At 38.1% G+C, this 20,000-nt stretch overlaps 1 protein-coding gene across 3 annotated transcripts in view; it reads right to left on the reverse strand.

Annotated features, from left to right (window-relative positions):
• Window positions 1-20,000, reverse strand: part of LOC127448106 (histone deacetylase 4-like) — a 288,908-nt gene that overhangs the window by 127,937 nt on the left and 140,971 nt on the right. The window contains exon 1 of one of the 3 annotated variants that reach the window (XM_051710402.1): window positions 6,860-7,013. The exons of the other annotated variants lie outside the window; for them this stretch is intronic. Coding sequence (XP_051566362.1) covers window positions 6,860-6,863 — 4 coding nt within the window. The 5' untranslated portion in view covers window positions 6,864-7,013. Of the gene's footprint in view, window positions 1-6,859; window positions 7,014-20,000 lie in introns of those variants that run through there. 3 annotated transcript variants of the gene reach the window in all.

Here is a 20,000-nt window from a genome sequence, read left to right on the forward strand (position 1 = left end):
TTTTAAATGGATGACGGACCGAATAATTAAGAAAAGCAGCCACTAAGTGCCCAGCATATAGATGGGAACTCCTTCAATACTGTTTAAAAAGCATCCCAGGGTGATACCTCAAGAAGTTGGTTGAGAAAATGCCAAGAGTACATTTCTGCAAATTCTAGGCAAAGGGTGACTACTCTGAAGATGCTAAAATATAACACAGTTTTGATTTATTTTGGATTTTTTTAGTCACAACATAATTCCCATATTTCCATTTCTATTATTCCATAGTTGTGATGACTTTATTATTCTAAAATGTGAAAAAAATAAAGAAATAAAAAAAAAATAAAGAATGAGTAAGTGACCCTAAACTTTTGAACGGTAGTTTATATACACCGATCAGCCACAACACTGGATGTTTTTTTGTTTTTGGAACCATTCAGAGTAAAATCTAGAGACTGCTGTGTGTGAAAATCCCAGGAGATCAGCAGTTACAGAAATACTCAAACCAGCCCGTCTGGCACCAACAATCATGCCACAGTCGAAATCACTGAGATCACATTTTTCCCCATTCTGATGGTTGATGTGAAAATTAACTGAAGCTCCTGACCCGTATCTGCATGATTTTATGCACTGCACTGCTGCCACACGATAATCACATGGATGATTGTTGGTGCCAGATGGGCTGGTTTGAGTATTTCTGTAACTGCTGATCTCCTGGGATTTCGAAATGAGAAAGATAACCGCTCTGTACAATTGTGGTGAGAAGAATAGTATCTCAGAATGCTATTCTGAGATACAGGTTGGCGCTGTTTTGGTGGTACGAGGGGGACCTACATAATTTTAGGCAGGTGGTTTTAATGTTGTGGCTGATTGGTATATATAAATATATATACTACTGTGCAAAAGCACATAAGATGCTTCACAAAAACATTTGTCTTAAAATGGTTATTTATACTTTCGCCTTTAGTGTGTCAATAGGAAATATACAATTTAGACTCCCAAACATTTCTTTTGCAAATAGAATAGAATAGAAGAACAGGGAGCCCTGCAACAGATGGCATGGTCCCCACAGAGCCCTCCACTGAATATTGAGTCAGTCTGGGATTACAAGAAGAGACAGGAGCAATTGAGGCAAATTCTCCAAAAAGCTTGGAACATCCTATCTGCAAACAACCAAGAAAAACTGTATCCAGGTGTACCTAGGAGAAGTGTTGCTGTTTTAAAGGCAAAGGTGGTCACACCAAATATTGATTTAGCTTTTTTTATGTTTACTGGACTTCGTATGATGTTATTTGATAAATGAAAACTATTTATGTCATTATTTTTGAAGACATCCTCACTATGCAACATTTTTCCCAACTGCCTAAAACTTTTTTCACAGTACTGTGTATATATATATATATATATATATATATATATATATATATATATATATATATATATATTCACTTGTCTATTTGCCATGATGAAGCTACGGTAAAAATTATTGCGCGGTAACATGCAATCTATGGGACACAGCAAAACATTAATTCTATATTATATATTTTAACCTAAAATATCTAACAGTTCTCACAAATAAACAAACAAATACATTTTAAATAAAATGGGACGTCAACCTGATCTGAAACCATGAGTGTTATCTCAAAGCTCTGCTAACTTTTCCACCTCAACGAATGGGGCTCCACTCACAGGCCTTGAAATTTATTCCATTAATTCAAGTGCAGAGAAAACCACTGGTCACTGGCACCCACGATTTACTCGGAGGCTTGCGATGAATACACAATTACAGCCTCTCATGCTGGGAGTGCACAGTAATCACAGCTTAAAGAGATGTGCATTGAGATGCACTCTTAAAAGAGAAGCCCAGAGATCTGACCACTATCATCGAGGTGTGTCCGTTGAATCTCACGTTATCGTCGACATCACCAGTCTACTTAGAGGCAGCCAACAGTGAGCCAAAACAAACAGAAAGAGTGCGTACAATCAATGTATAGACACACAATTCCGCCAAAAGCATTGGCCCCTCAAAAGCTTAAACGGCAATCAAACATGACATGTTTACAGTAAACAGAGGCTAATGTATAGCAAATCTCACAAACGCTGCCATCTGCAATTACCCAAGGACCACCGTGGCAATGGGGTTATATAAGCCCACTCCGGTTCAGCTAGCACGCTTAAGTGCCTTCACACAATGTAGTCCTCACGCTCTTTGAAACAAATGACAGCAATCCACCAGCAAGTCCTGAGTTAACCGTCACCCTCATTAGGGTAAGGAGAAGGGGTCAACAGTGAGTCTTCGAAAGGCTGATAGACAAACAATGGGATTCTAGTATGAATAATGCACTGTCAAGATAATTTTGAATCAAAAGGAGGTAAAACGACCAATTTCCGAGTTATTACAACGCACTTCAGTTTTGGACATTTAGGTTCCTAAAGATCACATCAAGAAGTTTGATCCTAGTCACGAGATTCACAACTATGAGAATGTTAAAGGCCAAAGCATACTCTTTGCAAGTATGTAAATGCAGATGCATCTAGCTACGCAAGCTCTATTTTAGTGTGTTGTTGCGTTCCATAATGTATCAGACCATAATAACACAACACAAGTATGTGCTGCAATCTCAATGTTGCCACAAGGGGCGCTACAGCAGACATTGGTGTGAATTGTTCGCTTCTACAGTGTGTTTTCTCTTTCAAGCAATTGCCAACTACTGTCATGGCAGAGCAACAGTTTAAAGAGTATACTCCTAAGCAAATAAGTTAGAGCCAATATACTGTATTTAGGCTATAGCAACTTACCAGTGTCAATTACTTAAAGTTTGTTTCCGTGAAAAACAATTCTTCTTAATTGTTTAATAAGTGGAAAAACAGCTTGGACAACATGTCTAGGTTATTTTTACAGAGATATTTTTGCTAGATATTTTACTATTAGATCAAACAATTTCAATCTACTTGATGACAATGGCTGTTTGGTTGAAAGTATAGTATATCTGATTGGGGGAAAAAAACACTTTTATAAGCAATTTCAAAGCAAAACTTGGACAGAGAATATATTATGTTGAATATCATCAAAAGGCTGAATAATATTGAGGCCTAATTCATACTGAAAGTACTGATAACTGAAGTTCAAATTTAGCTGGTCCAAAAAGAAACTGTTAAGCGGGGCTTATGTCTGATCTCTCTCTCTCTCCCCCTGAACAATTAGGTATCTTGCCCTTATCCATACTCTACCTCTACAAGATGCCTAAGGCATTTCCCTCCAATGGTGGGAATGGCCAGCAGCTGGAGCTATTTTTATCCTCGGGTCCCCCAGCAGAGCAACGGCTTGACTCGACTGGCCTCTCCTCCATAAATCCTCCTTACCAGATGAGGATTAGGATTAATTTGTGCTTTCAATCCATGACACTGATATAATAGATGTCCCACTCGGGTCAGGTGTAGTAAGGCATGGTACCCTCGAAACAGCAGTAGCTGGATTTTAACAACCAAATCAATAGTGTCATCAAGATTGACCAATCAGAGTCTTCCGTGGACTGTCCTTAAATCCTCAGAGTTTACGGGACACAGAATGACCAGAGAAGAAGAGAGTGAGGATATTGAGGAGGAAGTTGTTGCAAAATGCTCACTCGTTTGCTCTTTTATTTGCATGAATACACAAATTATCTAGATTTCTAATGCTGAACATTTCCCAGAGTTCTCTTTGCAGTTTAACCAATGAGATGCGACCAAACCATCATTTAAAGACACAAACACATGCAATGATGCATTTTGCACACAAAACTGGAAAGCACCTTCTCAATCCATAACTCTGGCACAATGCAAAGCTTGAAAGATAATTTGAAAGAGCTTTGTATGAGGCACTTTGCAGCAAGTAAACTAGATATCCACATTTGAAGCAGGACTGTATATTCCGCTTTGATCTTGAGTTGTGTAAGTCAAACAATCATTACTCCTTACTTTTGGACGGATCGAAAATCTACATGCATTTCTGCTAATTTCTTCAGTACAGCCTTATAATTGTGGTATCAACTATTTTATATAAACCCGCACCTAAACGGCACATAAAAAAAAACAAAAAACAAAGTGTGATGGCTCGCTTTTCATGTCAATCAACTACACTTCCTGTCAAAGTGCAGACTGTTCTCACAGTGAAATCGGAAACAGTAGATTGACTTTTCTATAACTAAAATCGGTCTGTGCTTACCGAAATTCAAAACACTGCCCCCAGTGGCCAAATCGATAAGTGTGGTCTGGCGCATGGGCATGTGTGAGCTCTATATTCTGGGTGTAATCTCCAAGGAGGGGCATCAAAAGCAAGTTTAGAAGTGAGTTGTTTTCAGCTGTACAGGCAGTAATAAAGTGAAGAGGAATGCATGTTTTATAAACTGTTCCCCCCACCCCAAACCTAAACCTAATTATCAGTGCAGTAAACATTTTATGTTAGAGGGACAAATGCAATCTCTGAATCACGCTTGCCACTGATTATACGAATGCGATTACTTCCTGATTTCAATGCGGTATCCGAACCCGGGTCTTCCACACTGCTAACGTGATGCACATTTGGTTGTGCCACAGGAGAAGGAAAATACATTGGTGCCAATGCAAACATGTCTGAGAGGAGATGCCACTTCTCAGTGAGTCGGCATATTGCAGCCGCTCCTAGGGTACCAGAAGTATTATAAACAACATGCCGACTTTCCATGTGATCATGTTGCCAGGTGGGCGGTTCTTGTTCAGAACAAACTGGAAAAGATACTACGCTGATACTTGATGTGAAAGAAAACAGTGCTGCATATGCTGGGCTGTTCTGTGAAGGTACTGGCCAACAGTCACATCTACTTTCAAAAGGCATAGAAGAGAGAGAACAAGCGAGCAAATGCTTATTCAGATGTCAGATGTACCTGGCACATATGAGCCGAAAGTCACGGAAGCACCACAAAATGGCCTGGGTTGCGTTTCCCAAAAGTATCGTAAGCCAAATTAGATTGTAGAAGCCACTGGCGCCAGTTGTAAACGCAGCCCTGACTGCTTCATCAATTGTGTTTTACATCTTACATTTGCTTTTTATGACACTATCGGTTAGGTTTAGGTTTAGGTTTAAGGTTTAGGGTCAGGAGGTAGGTTTTGTTGATTTAAAACTCAACAGAGCATTAACTTAAAAATCTCATCTGTTTGGGAGAACATTTAACTCGCTTTTAGCGCCACTTAGTGGACAGTTCACCTCAGAACTGCCGCAATACTTGTCATAAACAATGTAATATAAATCTGCAAAAATGTCGGCACAATCGCGTAATTGTTATGAGATAACGCATTACTTAAGACACTGCCCAACACATTTACGACAACCCCTCTACGACAACAGGCAATGATACATTATATTGTAATAAAAACCTCTCAAACAAATTATAAAACTGCAAAAGACACCAAAATCCTAATTAAAGGAATATTCTGCCATCATTTACCCACGCTGCTCTAAACAAGTTTGACTTTCTTTCTTCCATGGGAAAAAAATGTAGGATGCTTTTATGGTGCTTTTGTGTCATTTTGGAGCTTGACGGCCCCAGTCCGCATTCATCATTTATTTTGTATTTATTTTTATGGATATTGCTCAAAAACTTCCCAAAAAAAAAAAAAAAAAAGCAAATCAACCAGGTTTGGAACAACATGAGTGTAATGAGAGTAAATAATGACAGAATTTTCATTTTTGTGTGAACTCTTCCTTTAATATAAACAGGAAAAAACAAACCAGAGGTAAACACACTCACAAGTTACATCCTCTCCACACAAAACAAACTCTCAAATCTCTTGCTTTCATCTGATCCTCGTCCATTTCCTCATTCCACCTTCTCAATTTCCTGTGTGCTGGATCTTTCCATTAGGGCCGGGCAGTATGAACAAAATCATATATCACAGTATGAGCAATTTTTATAACAGCTATCATAAAATGGGTTATACATTACATAACCATGTGGTAATGCCTATTTTGGGATAATCCGGTTGATTAAATACTTTACAAATGAAAGGTGCCTCATCTCATTTGATAATTTGATCTTTTTATTTGGAACATGATGGATGCAAACCAAAAGCTAAGATTTTTCATAACAAATATAATCAGTGCAAAAACAGCTTAAATTTTGGCAACAGAAATCATTACAGGCAATATTACAAAACAAATGTACGACTCTAAATTCTGATTGGACGAGCCACATCCGAAGCCGTCACCGCACATCAGTTGAATTCTATATTAACGCGGCAAGTTGCAACGTTGCTCGGCAACCGTGAACAACTTAACTCAGCTTCGTGTCAGAACATTTAATGACAAGTTCTTATTCATCTTGACTTGTTTGGGAAAAGTCCTGCTCTGTATTTTTGCACTACTCCATGCTTCTTTGTCGCTCTTATGTGTAAATAACGTAAAGTGGTCCTGTCCACTAACATATCTTAATATATCTACTGCAGCATAAACTGTATAGCAAAATCTCTACTGTTTGACACATTTCTACCGGCATACCGCCCAACCCTAGTTTCCAACCTCACCAGACAGACCGTCCTGGACAGAAACCCTGCGGCACAAACACAGCCAAGCGGAACACCTCACACACATACACACACACACACACAGAGCACAAAACAGTGAAGGACTGCTAATAAAGTGTATTGAAAAGCTCTCAACACTGTCTCGCCACTCAATAGAGAACGTTCAAGGATGCAGCATGCATGTACAGACACCAACACACCCACACAAGAGTGTTAGCATATCTCAGCACCGTGCAATAAAGCCAGTGTCTCTACACACCCGTTCGCCCACTCAATCTCACACACACACACACACACATAAACGCACCACACTCAGAACACACTGTACGGTAACCCCGCTTACCCATCAGTCCCTCAAATCCACAGCAGGAGATGGCAGACACCGAGCCGGAGGGGTTACACACACTCTCGGGAAACACGAGTACTCAAGCAGCATGCGACACATGTAACAGCACTGACTGTCTCTTCCTCTGTCTTTCAGATTCCCTGTCTCTCTCTGACTGTCTTCCCTCCGGCTGTGTCTGTATCTCACTCCGGCACTCTTGCCCCTCCCCTTTCTCCCTTGTTCCCTCCCCCCGCTCAGCTGGTGACATCACAGAGTCGTTGCAGGCATGCTGAGTGTTTATGTGCACTGCTGTAGTTTCCTGGAACACAGGGCAGATTCACAGAAGGTCTTGGATTCTTTCTCCCTCATTAGTGCACTACTCTGATGTTTACACAGAGCACAAAAGTGACGCCCACTTTTTAAGCAGACTTGGTTTGGGAAGTAGCTTTCCTCCATTCATTTTCAACATAGGCATTTAAAAAATAATAATAATAATAAAAAAAGAGTTCTAAGGCTCCAACCAAACCAACCAGCCAACAGAGGTTACTCATAACATGTGACTCAAAACTAAATACATTTGAAAATCAAGTTCGAATTTTAAGTGTCTGAAAACGGTCATCAGACCGTTCGCCCAAAAGGAAAAGTTCGCCCAAAAATGAAAATTCTGTTATTATTTACTCATCCTTATGCCGTTCCAATCCAAACCCATATAATTTACTTTTTTTTCCCTTCTGCAGAACATAACTGAGGAATACAATGTCATAAATGTAATCCATGCTACTTGAGCATCATTTTACCAAGTCTTCTGAAGACATACGATCACTTTGTATTTTTCGTTATTCATTATTCACTCTCAAATCAAGTATACTGAGCCCACATCAAATATGGTGAAACACCAATAACATCAAACCTCATTCCCATTAAGCATTGCGAATCGCACAATCTAAGAAGAAATGGTAGTACAATCGAAAACCTTTGACTACAAGTTGTCGAAAATAAGTGGGAAATACCATATAATTGAAGAGTATTGCAAAACATATAGATATAGAAAATGGTGTTCACACTGAAATTGATCTGCAGCGACAAGATGACAGCGAGCCAATCATTTTCAGTGATAGTTAGTGATTTCTGGCCACATGAACGTCAAAGGCCGTTGGCAAAACAAAGCTGAACTTCAGGCAAATGTGACAAACAGAAGGAAATGTATGTTATTATTAGTTAAACAAACACTGCCCTAAAACCTCATTCATGTTTCTGCAAATTCAAACTAGTGAGACGTGAGAACCAATGGTGTTTGGGGTCACTTTTTGACATCAAACTTGAAATCGACCTAGCAGAGAGGAAGGCTTTCCTCACACGATGCCACTGTATGACTTTAGAAGATGTCGATTGTAGCGCCAAAGACATATTAACTAGTTTCATAATACTTTATGGTGTGTTTTTTTTTTTTTTTTTTGGACCATTTTAAGCCTCGAGTCTCACTAATGTAATTACTTCCATTGTACCATTCTTCAAAACATCTCCCTAAGTGTTCCAGAGTAAATCCTATGAGTTTCAAACAAGATGAGGGTGAATAAATGATGACAACATCCATGTTTGGGTGAACTATTCCTTAACAAACTTAAACTAGCAGTGGGATGGAAAAAATAAATAGTGTAATACCGCACAATCACACGTCTCATTTGACTAACATAACATTCCCATTCCCAAGCTCATCTATGGAGCTCCTTTACAGCTCCATTGAGTTATTCATATTATTGATTGATTGACTCAACGGACAGGAATATCCTGATGATCATGAGCTCAAACCCTTAACGACCATCAATCTTCTCCAGCACATTGTTTTGCTGAATTACTAAAGCCATAATTTTTAAATAATTAAGTTACTTCTTGCGCAATCGCTAAAACCAAGATGAGAATGTTCACTCTTGCGCACACACATAGCATAGGGGTTTGAGAGCTTATTTAATTACATAAAAACTTTTGGCATTAGTATCTTGAGCATAGCCCATTTGTCTCCTAAATAATCTAGACTTTGGTTGTCATTTTTTGAGAAAAAAAAAAGTGATTAGCTTCTTTGAATAATTGAATGTGATAAGAACATAAGAAGTTTCAAAGCATTATCAACTGGTGGGACGTGACCTAAAAACAGATTACAGAGAGAAGCAAAGGGGGAAAAAAACAATGTTAAATACAGATAATAAAATAATTACAATGAAAAATATAAAGGCTTATCCACTTTTACAAGGAAGGAGAAACAGCTTCCCATATCTTTTATTGTTGACATAAAAGCATTTTCAGCATTTAGGCAGTATTTATTAGGACTGCAACTAAAAAAATATTTTTATATTATTATTATTAATAAATTTGATATAATCTATGATTATTTCGTTGTTAAATTGATTAAACAACTTTGTTTTCTAGAGATGTGAATCTTCACAGTCCTCACGATTCGATTACGATTCAAAGGGTAAAATTATAATGATTCAATTATAAAACGGTCCTTGAATTTAATTACATTTTTTTTCAGTTTCTTCAAAATGTATCCCCCCCCCCCCATAATAATCTCTTAAAAGCACAAAAATAAATAAATAAATAAATCAATCAATAAATATTGGTTCTCTATCAAAACACACTGATACTAAATACTTCAACTGATTATATTGTTGTATCATCAACAAGCCGGGCCCCCTCAGCTAATCAGCCGAGGAGAGGGATAAAGGCAGCCGGATGCAGCAGTTCGAGAGAGAGAGAGAGCCACATGCAGCTGCCGTGTGTGCGTTTGTGTTTTGTGTCTTTATGTTTTAATTTTACATTAAATATTACTTTGACTGTTCAGCCAGTTCCCGCCTCCTCCTTTCACAGCTGCCTCATCATTATTTTCTGCTGTGTTTTCCCGTTCTGTGCAAATCAGTGCAATAACAGGTGCTGAACAAACAGGTCTTTCATGTTGTTTGTTGCCATGGTATCACAAATAAAATCTCCCGTTGTGCGTGAGTTTGTGAAAGAATTTCAGGATTGTAGTTTCATTCGGGCACAAATGGTCATGTGTTTAATACAGCATCTGCAAACAGTCATTTTTGTGTGCAAACAGTCATTTTTGTGAGCACGTCTTTGTTTCTATATCTGTCTCTGGCGCACACCACTGCACTGCCACAGTTTAAACTGAACTCTGAATTTATTCTGATTCTTTTGAGAATCAATTCAGAATCGTTTGAGAAAGAATCGCGAAGCCTCGCTGAAATGATACCTACCCCCCACCACCTATTGTTTTCCCTGTATTTTATACAAATGTAGCCCTAAATCATTTTGTTATAGATTGTGTACCTAAAAAAGGTTCAAAATATACATGTTGCAACATAAATTGTATTTTTCAAACTATAATCATGCAAATGAATTTTTTACTACTGCTCAGTGATGTCACTGATGGGGTTTCTCTGTGCATGACGCACATGTCCGACTAATCAATATTGAAATTGTATTTCTTTGATTAATCATTTAAACAGATTAAAAAATAAAGCAATTTATATTCCCTGTATTTAAAAAAATAAATAATATTTTTTTTATTTACAATAAATTATTTTGTTATAGATTGTGTACCTAAAAAAGGTTTAAAATATACATTTGTGCTCAAATGTTTGCATACCCTTGGAGAATTGGTAATATATGTACCATTTTTAAAGAAAACATGAGTGAGCAGGCAAAACACATTTCTTTTATTTCTTATGGGATTCATATTCAACTGTAGGTTATAACAGAATGGCTTAATCATAAAACAAAACATGGCAACAAAGAAAAAAATGAAATGACCCCTGTTCAAAAGTCTGTATACTCTTAGTTCTTAATACTGTGTATTGCCCCCTTTAGCATCAATGACAGCGTGCAGTCTTTTGTAATAGTTGTCTATGAGGCCCCAAATTCTTGCAGGTGGTATAGCTGCCAATTCATCTTGGCAAAATGCCTCCAGGTCATGCAAAGTCTTTGGTCGTCTTGCATGAACCGCACGTTTGAGATCTCCCCAGAGTGGCTCGATGATATTAAGATCAGGAGACTGTGATGGCCACTCCAGAACCTTCACCTTTTTCTGCTGTAACCACTGGAGGGTCAACTTGGCCTTGTGCTTAGGGTCATTGTCGTGCTGGAAAGTCCAAGAGCGTCCCATGCGCAGCTTTCGTGCAGAAGAATTTTCTGATAACATGCTGCATACATCTTGTCATAAATTTTCACAAGATTCCCAGTGCCTTTAGAGCTCACACACCCCCAAAACATCAGTGAGCAACCACCATGCTTCACAGTGGGGATGGTATTTGTAACACATCAGTGGAAAGGAGGAGGCGAGAACCGGCTTGATAATATAAATAATATTTAATTAAATAAAAAGACACACAAACACATACAGGGCAGCTGCCCATAATTCTCTCTCTCTCTCGAGCTGCCGTCTTCGGTCGCCTTTATCCCTCGCTCGCCTCATCAGGCTGATTGGGGTCCGGGCGTCTGTCATTCTGCCCGGCCCCGCCCTCCTCCGCACTACACTCCTCCCTGCTTTGCCTCAGGCCAGGGAGAGAGAGAGGAGAGAGAGAAAAAGCTCACTCACCAGGCGGACCAGAGTAAAACCTCTGACCCCCAGCGGACAGAACACCCCTCTGCTTTTCTGGCGGCACATGGGGACACTCCTCTGCCCCTGGCAGCGACTCCATCACTCCAGGCGGTCGGGGAGTCCCGTCCCTCCTCACCTCGCGGACGGCGGCCGTTCCCCGCATCCGGGCGGTCGGGCTCCTCCGTCCCCCGTATCTGGGCAGTCGGGCTACTCCGTACCCCGGCAGATGGTAGCAGCGCTCCCCTGGGTGGATGGCAGTGTCGAGGACTTTACGATGGGCATCCCTCCTCCCTACCGGGTTTCGGCACCAATGTAACACATCAGTGGAAAGGAGGCGGCGAGAACCAGCTTGATAATATAAATAATATTTAATTAAATAAAAAGACACACAAACATATACAGGGCAGCTGCCCATAATTCTCTCTCTCTCGAGCTGCCATCTACAGTCGCCTTTATCCCTCACTCGACTCATCAGGCTGATTGGGGTCCGGGCTTCCGTCATTCCGCCCGGCCCCGCCCTCCTCCGCGCTACAGTATTCTTTTCACTATAGGCCTTGTTGACCCCTCTCCAAACATAGCGCTTATGGTTGTGACCATAAAGCTCTATTTTGGTCTCGTCACTCCAAATTACAGTGTGCCAGAAGCTGTGAGGTGAGTCAAGGTGTTGTCAGGCATATTGTAACCGGGCTTTTTTGTGGCATTGGTGCAATTAAGGCTTCTTTCTGGCAACTCGAACATGCAGCTCATTTTTGTTCAAGTATCGTCGTATTGTGCTCCTTGAAACAACCACACTGTCTTTTTCCAGAGCAGCCTGTATTTCTCCTGAGGGTACCTGTGGGTTTTTCTTTGTATCCCGAACAATTCTTCTGGCAGTTGTGGCTGAAATCTTTCTTGGTCTTTCTGACCTTGGCTTGGTATCAAGAGATCCCTGAATTTTCCACTTCTTAATAAGTGATTGAACAGTACTGACTGGCATTTTCAAGGCTTTGGATATCTTTTTATATCTTTTTCCATCTTTATAAAGTTCCATTACCTTGTTACGCAGGTCTTTTGACAGTTCTTTTCTGCTCCCCATGGCTCAGTATCTAGCCTGCTCAGTGCATCAACGTGAGAGCTAACAAACTCATTGACTATTAACACAGACACTAACTGCAATTTAAAAAGCCACAGGTGTGGGAAATTAACCTTTAATTGCCATTTAAACCTGTGTGTGTCACCTTGTGTCAAACATTCAAGGGTATGTAAACTTTTGATCAGGGCCATTTGGGTGATTTTTGTTATCATTATGATTTAAAAAGGAGCCAAACAACTATGTGATAATAAATGGCTTCATATGATCACTATCCTTAAATAAAAGACAGTTTTTTTGCATGATCAGTCATATTTTCAAAATCAATGCCAAAATTTCACAATTTCTGACAGTGTATGCAAACTTTTGAGAACAACTGTATATGTTCCAACATAAATAGTATTTTTCAAATTACTTTTATCATGCAAATGATTTTTTTTTTTTTACTACTGTTAAGTGATGTCACTGATGGAGTTTCTCTTGAACGATGCACATGTCTGACTAATCAATATTGAAATTCATTGTCAATTATTTTTGCATTACTATTTATTATTATTTTTTGCTTTATCAATTAATCTGTCATTTGCTAAAAGCTAGAGAAATTTGAAAGATGTTAAAATATTGAGTCCTTGTAAAAAAAAAAACGTATAAGTCTTATAAGATGTATATTCGAAAAATATGTCATTTGAGCAAGCAAGTAGCATATCTGCATACCATAGTAGCCAGACCTTATTTTTCTTTGCTTATGGACATAATAAACATGTAAGGACAATTCCAGAAAAATCAAACCTAACAGTTCTGAATTTAAAATAAAAATTTCTAATGTAGCCTTACCATAGAGACTCTTGGTAAGTCAAGGATACTGTTTCGAACAATGCGTTTTAATGTACTGGCTCAATAATACTGTTCACTTCTATATAAAAAATTAATAAATAAAAATCCTCCCTTGTGTTTAATTTTTAATTTAACTTAAATTTTATAATAGCAACAAAATATCTGTGAATATATAGTGAATATACAGTATTATATATATTTGGTGGGTGGAGACAGTGAGGGTCTGTTGGGGGTGATGTCGAGGTCCATCTTCACAGGACAGGCGAGCTGTCAGGTCATGTTTGGTAAAGCCTGACGCTTAACAAAACAGAAAATCAAAGCCACATTTACTTGGGCTCAATGTTAATCAATACACACTGTGTAGAGATACATCCAGAGAATCAGGGAGAGAGAGAGAGCGCACTGAAATATTTATCCTACAGTTCCCTTTCATACAGCGATGCCAAGCAAACAATACCACATGGACAACACCCAAATGGAGTGCTTTTGGATCCTTTACAAAGAGCCTGAAGCATTACAACTCAACTCAGGCCAAAATAAGGAGAAAATACAACCGCAACTCACATCTAAACAAACACACTCAAATAAATCTCTTCTACTTCATAGAAAAGATGAAATGTAATCAATGTTTTTGATTAGTCTGAGAACTTAAGAGAGTTTTGAAGAGAATTTTGCACTTTAATTGGGTGGCATGAGCACAGTCCTATATAATAGTGTGAGTAATTTTATAACGATAATCAGAATACAGCTATTTTTACTTGCAATTTTGCTGAAAAGATCAGAGCATGGCACAAGCCATGACGCCAACACATATCCACTGCACACTGATTCCTCCGATAACAAGCATATAAACACACAGCTCCAGACAAAACCTCAACCTCAGTTGAGGAAAGAGTCAGAGTTAAGGGTTCTAGCAGCGTTCATGATGTAGGGAGGAGTGCTTTGATTAACAAAAAAAAGAGTTCATTGAAAAACACCTGGGTTTAATTCACCTGGATATCAGCCAAAAAGTGAGTCACATACATTTTATTCAAAGCAGGACAGACCGTTCATGGATTATGAGTGGAAAGGACTTTTCCATGACAGCTTAACCACCCATGATGGCCTGGAAAGCTCCCGGATACAAACTCCTCCATCCTGCCTGGATAATTTTTGTTCAAATAACAGATCTGCTCTGATAAACGAAAAGAACGAAAAGAACAAAAAAAAGAAAGAAGAAAAACATTAAAAGTCACTGGAAGAGGGGACATTTTACAGCGTTTTAGCCAGGATGTAGGTGTTGAGGTGGTCGTAAATGCTGATGGATTTCCACTAGAGTAAAAACTGTGCTAGATTGAAGATTAAATTATTTTTGTAATTTTTTTTTTTACAGATAATCTCACTTTTATTTAATCGGTTAGCAGTTCCTTAAAGATGAAGTGTGTAATTCTTCAATGTTAAAAAAACAAAACATAAAAAACTTTTCCTATCACATATGCAGAGAATATATAAGCCATTCAAAGGATGATTCCCCAAAAAGTGTAACACTGTGGCTCTGTGATGCTAATCAAACACAGACACAGCAACTTTGACTCAACCAATGGCATGAGTTTAGGGTGGGGCTATCATTTTGCCCAACCAATGGAAGACGGAAAGAGTGTTTGAGGAACCAGTTTGAAAACAGTTATGTTTTCAATTAGTTGCACAGATATTACAAACTTCACCTTTAATTTTGGGTCTATAATCTTTGCCATGCTGTAATTGTATCTTCATCAACAAAAACAGATAACCCTTTACAATAAGGTTCTATAAGTTAACATAAGATGGCAAAAGTTAGACAACTTTTACAGCATTTATTAATCTTGGTAATGTTAATTTCTACATACAATAATACATGTTTTACATTCAAAGTTGTACACATTAATATTAAAGATCAGCAGTTACAGAAATACTCAAACTAGCCCATCTGGGACCAACAATCATGCCTCAGTCCACATCACTGAGATCACATTTTTTCCCCATTCTGATGGTTGATGTGAACATTAACTGAAGCTCCTGACCCATATCTGAATGATTTTATGCACTGCACTGCTGCAACATGATCGGCTGATTAGATAATCGCACGGATGATTGTTGGTGCTAGATGGGCTGGTTTGAGTATTTCTGTGACTGCTGATCTCCTGGGATTTTCACACACAACAGTCTCTAGAATTTACTCAGAATGGTGCCAAAAACAAAAAACATCCAGTGAGGGGCAGTTCTGTGGATGGAAATGCATTATTGATGAGAGAGGTCAACAGGGAATGGCCAGACTGGTTCGAACTGACAAAGTCTACGGTAACTCAGATAAACACTCTGTACAACTGTGGTGAGAAGAATATAACCTCAGAATGCTATTTAATGTTGTGGCTGGTACATATAGCATATTTACAAATTAACAGAGTCACACTTTACAATAGGGTTTTATTTGTTGACATTAGTTAACTACATTATTTAATATTAATTAACAATGAACAATACTTTAAAAGCACTAATTCATCTTGGTTAACATTCATTTCAACATATACTAATACATTTCTAAAATTAAAGTTGTGTATGTTAACATTAGCTAATGCATTATAAACTAAAATAAACTACCAAAGAATGACATTTTTTATTTTTATCAATTAACATTAACAAAGATTAATAAATGCTGCAAATATTATTCATTGTTAGTTCATGAAAAATAATGAATTAACTTATGTTGTATTATTGTATATTGTTACATTTAAAATTAATAATTATTTTGTCATAAAACTGTATAACACCGTCTACACCAGATGCGAGCGTCACGTCAAAAGTAAAAGAACCCCATTATAATCAATGATGTTGTCTACACTGGAAGCGTCAGTTGCGGCACGTCTGTCGCGCTGACAATAAACAGGTGTCCCATACCATGCTATTACACAAATTAAACAGTTAAGAACATTCGTCTCGACGCGTCCAGTGTAGACAGCCTCAAGCCGCTGCAGCGCTTCACGTCAACGGATGCGCCCGGTGTAGACAGAGTGTTAGTGTTAACCAATAAAATTGTTATGTGATAATCATTATCATCATTATCATTAATTTTAAAATACTCATGAAATTATTAAACTTGTATTGTTGTGGTTCAATAAATAGTTTTTACTATATCAAAAAGCAGAAATTCAACAAAAACTAAAAAAAAAAAATATGTATAATGGTTAACGGACATTTAAAGTTTAAAATAATCAGAATTGGTCATCAATAAAACTGGTTGATTTCTACTGGAGATAAAGTCTCTTACTCTGCACCACTTTAATAAGCTAAAACGGGCTTATGGAAAGGACACCCTCTCTCTCTCTCCCTGTTTCCCCCCCCCCCTCAATTTTTTTTTTTTTTTTTTTTTTTTTTACAGCGATGCGGGCCAGCATGGTAAATAATGCAGCTCCCCTAATGATCAGCTCAGAATGCAGAAGTCTGCAGCCAGCCAAAAAGACGAGAGAAATAAATAAAAGATGGATGCTACAGTATAAACAAGGAGCCTCACTTTACTCTGAAATACACACACACACACACTGAGAAGGAGAGCAAGAAGCAGACTGCTAAAGAATTATGTTTTCATTCTTCCCCCTTAGGTCACTAAAGCCCAACTCCAAATATGTGAAATATGGTGTCATTTATTATTGATTAACACTATTATAATCCTGCCTCTCTCTCTGTGTGTGTGTGTGTGTGTGTGTGTGTGTGTGTTTGTGAGTAACTGTCCAGCTGCAAACTCATAGGCCTCTCAGATTTAGACAGATAGACCGACGTTTCATTATAATAAAAAATGTGATACCACAGAGCCACAGTGCCCATGTGTTTTATACTCTGAAAACTTGACAAGAAACATTGGTGTAATGAGTTGAAAAAAGAGACAATTACTTCAGCCCATTCCGACCAGAATAAGTATGAATGGTTGATAGAGCAGAATAAAATATGAGCAATATCAAGTCAGTGAGTCTTCCACATCACAAGTCGGAGAAAGAGAGCACATACAGTACTACAAGTTAAAAGTTTGGATTCACTTACTTACTTAATACTTTTTTCCACATTTTAGAACAGCTGTCAAGTCAAACACTATGAAATTACACAAACAGAAGTATAAGTATGTATAAAACTCTGATTTTAAAACATTGCTTTTTAAACAGTTTTCCTTTACTATCCGGTTCAAATCATTCCTTTTAATTATATTGCCTACTACCAATTAATCATTTCATTTTATACAGAAATTTACACACAAGCTTAAAAAAAAATACAGACAAGGGTCAACTAAAATGTTTCTACGATCATGAGAAACAAATGCATCCAAACGTTTGATTGCTGGTCTATGAAAACACACAGGAGAACTCATGAGACTGAGATGTGTCCAAATTTGTCTTTGCTTTCCACAAACAAGATACAGTAATTGCAGCTCTTCATGTAAAGTTTGTAGTACAGTTTATTTGCTCAATGTGGCTAAATGCTACTTTGGATAGCTCTCTGCTTTAAAAGCTTTAAAGACAAACACACAGCTTTCAAAGAAGACAGAAAGTGATTAGGCACACTCTTAAAAATAAAGGTGCCACAAAGAACCAAAAAGGGTGTTTCGCAGCAATATCACAGAACCTGTTTTAGTTCCACAAAGAACCTTTAGCGACAGGTTCTTTGAAGAACCATTTGTTCCTTAGTGCCACCAAGAACCTTTTCAGGTGCTACAAAGAACCCTTTCCAAAGGTTCTTTGTAGAACCACAAAAAAATTACAAAGGTTCTTTATGGCACCAACTGATCCTAAACCCTTTCATTTATGCGTTTTATTTATGTTAACCCTTATAAATGAAAGGGTTAATGTTAATATAATTACATTAATTTGCTAAATAAAACCAGTGGACAAAAAAATACAAAAAAAACCCAGGAGTAACAAGACTCAACATATTATGGTTAACATGTTTATTGCCTTTACAGTATACATGAATAATACATACATGAGAGAGCATATGAATACAAAGCTCTAATGTTTCAACAATCAACACAAAACTGCATAATATCAAACTTTAAAAATCTTTTTAATGGAATTACACACTAAGAAGAGGAACACTTAACTTTTGAATGTATTGTATTTCATCATTGAGAAACAAGCCACCTTGTAGCAATCAATCACTGCATTTAAGGAACATGAATGCAGCTGGCTTAACTGTTCATCTTTTCCTTTAAAACAGGGGGGTGGAGAGAGTATGGCTGAAGTCCTGAACATTAATACAAGTAAACACTCGATTCTATTGATTACATGACATACCACCATTATGGAAAAACTCAAAATATACCACTGTGACATATAGGTTTTCAATAGTATTCCTCAACGTATGCTCTGGCAGATTTTACAGAAGTATGCAACTATAGAATTAAAAACCCTTTCACCAGCAATATAGACCAGTCAATTCCTTTTATGCCTTCATAAACATTTTTATACAGGTTTATAATTTGCAATAATAGCTGCGATTAGAATTTTTTACTTGATAAGCCCCGTTGCAGTGTCAAAAAAAAAAAAATATTATTAAATTAAATGCCAATAACTGACCAGATGAGTTATTTTTCAGAGGCACCTTAATGAAGTGTGAGATATATATATATATATATATATATATATATATATATATATATATATATATATATATATATATATATACATTTTTTGTTTTGTTTTTTTTTTGGATTTTTCCCCTTTTTCTCCCAATTTGGAATGCCCAATTCCCAATGTGCTTTTTAAGTCCTCGTGGTCGCGTAGCAATTCGCCTCAGTCCGGGTGGCAGAGGACGAATCCTAGTTGCCTCCACGTCTGAGACCGTCAACCCGCGCATCTTACCACGTGGCTTGTTGATCGCGTTGCCACGGAGACATAGCGCGTGTGGAGGCTTCACGCCATCCACCGCGGCAAGCACGCTCAACTCACCACGCGCCCCACCGAGAACTAACCATTATAGCGACCACGGGGAGGTTACCCCATGTGACTCTACCCTCCCTAGCAACCGGGCCAATTTGGTTGCTTAGGAGACCTGGCTGGAGTCACTCAGCATGCCCTGGGATTCAAACTAGCGAATTCCAGGAGTGGCAGCCAGCGTCTTTACCACTGCTACCCAGGCTATATATTAACAATAGTTACACACGGGGGGTGTGTAACTATTGTTAAAATATACTAATACATTTCAACACACGTATGATGAAATTAACATTAACAGAGGTTAATAAATGCTGTAGAAGTATTATTTATTGCTTATTGATGTTAACAACTACAACCTTATTGTAAACATTTAGCAAAAATGATTACCTTTATTATAAAAAACAAAAAAACACTGCGTGTCATCCATTTATGTAAAATACTTACAAATAAGGTAGCCCTGTCCCAAACTCATACCATTGGCTGAGCCCATAGATTTTTAATTTCAGAAGCATTTTTGCCCCAAGCCTGCATTCATTTCTGACACTTGCCCCCAGGAAATTGGGCCATTCTCTCTGTTTTATCACGTCATACCTAGTTAGGACACAGTGTTGGTCAAATTAATTGAAAGGGGCACTCAAAGCACCCAGCCTACTTCAGTCTACTCAGGGTCTGCTCTCAACCTGCTCCTTTTGTACTCTCACACTTAGATGTCAAAACAACATC

This window comes from Myxocyprinus asiaticus, chromosome 11 (genome assembly GCF_019703515.2).
Source record: "Myxocyprinus asiaticus isolate MX2 ecotype Aquarium Trade chromosome 11, UBuf_Myxa_2, whole genome shotgun sequence".
NCBI classification, from domain to species: domain Eukaryota; kingdom Metazoa; phylum Chordata; class Actinopteri; order Cypriniformes; family Catostomidae; genus Myxocyprinus; species Myxocyprinus asiaticus.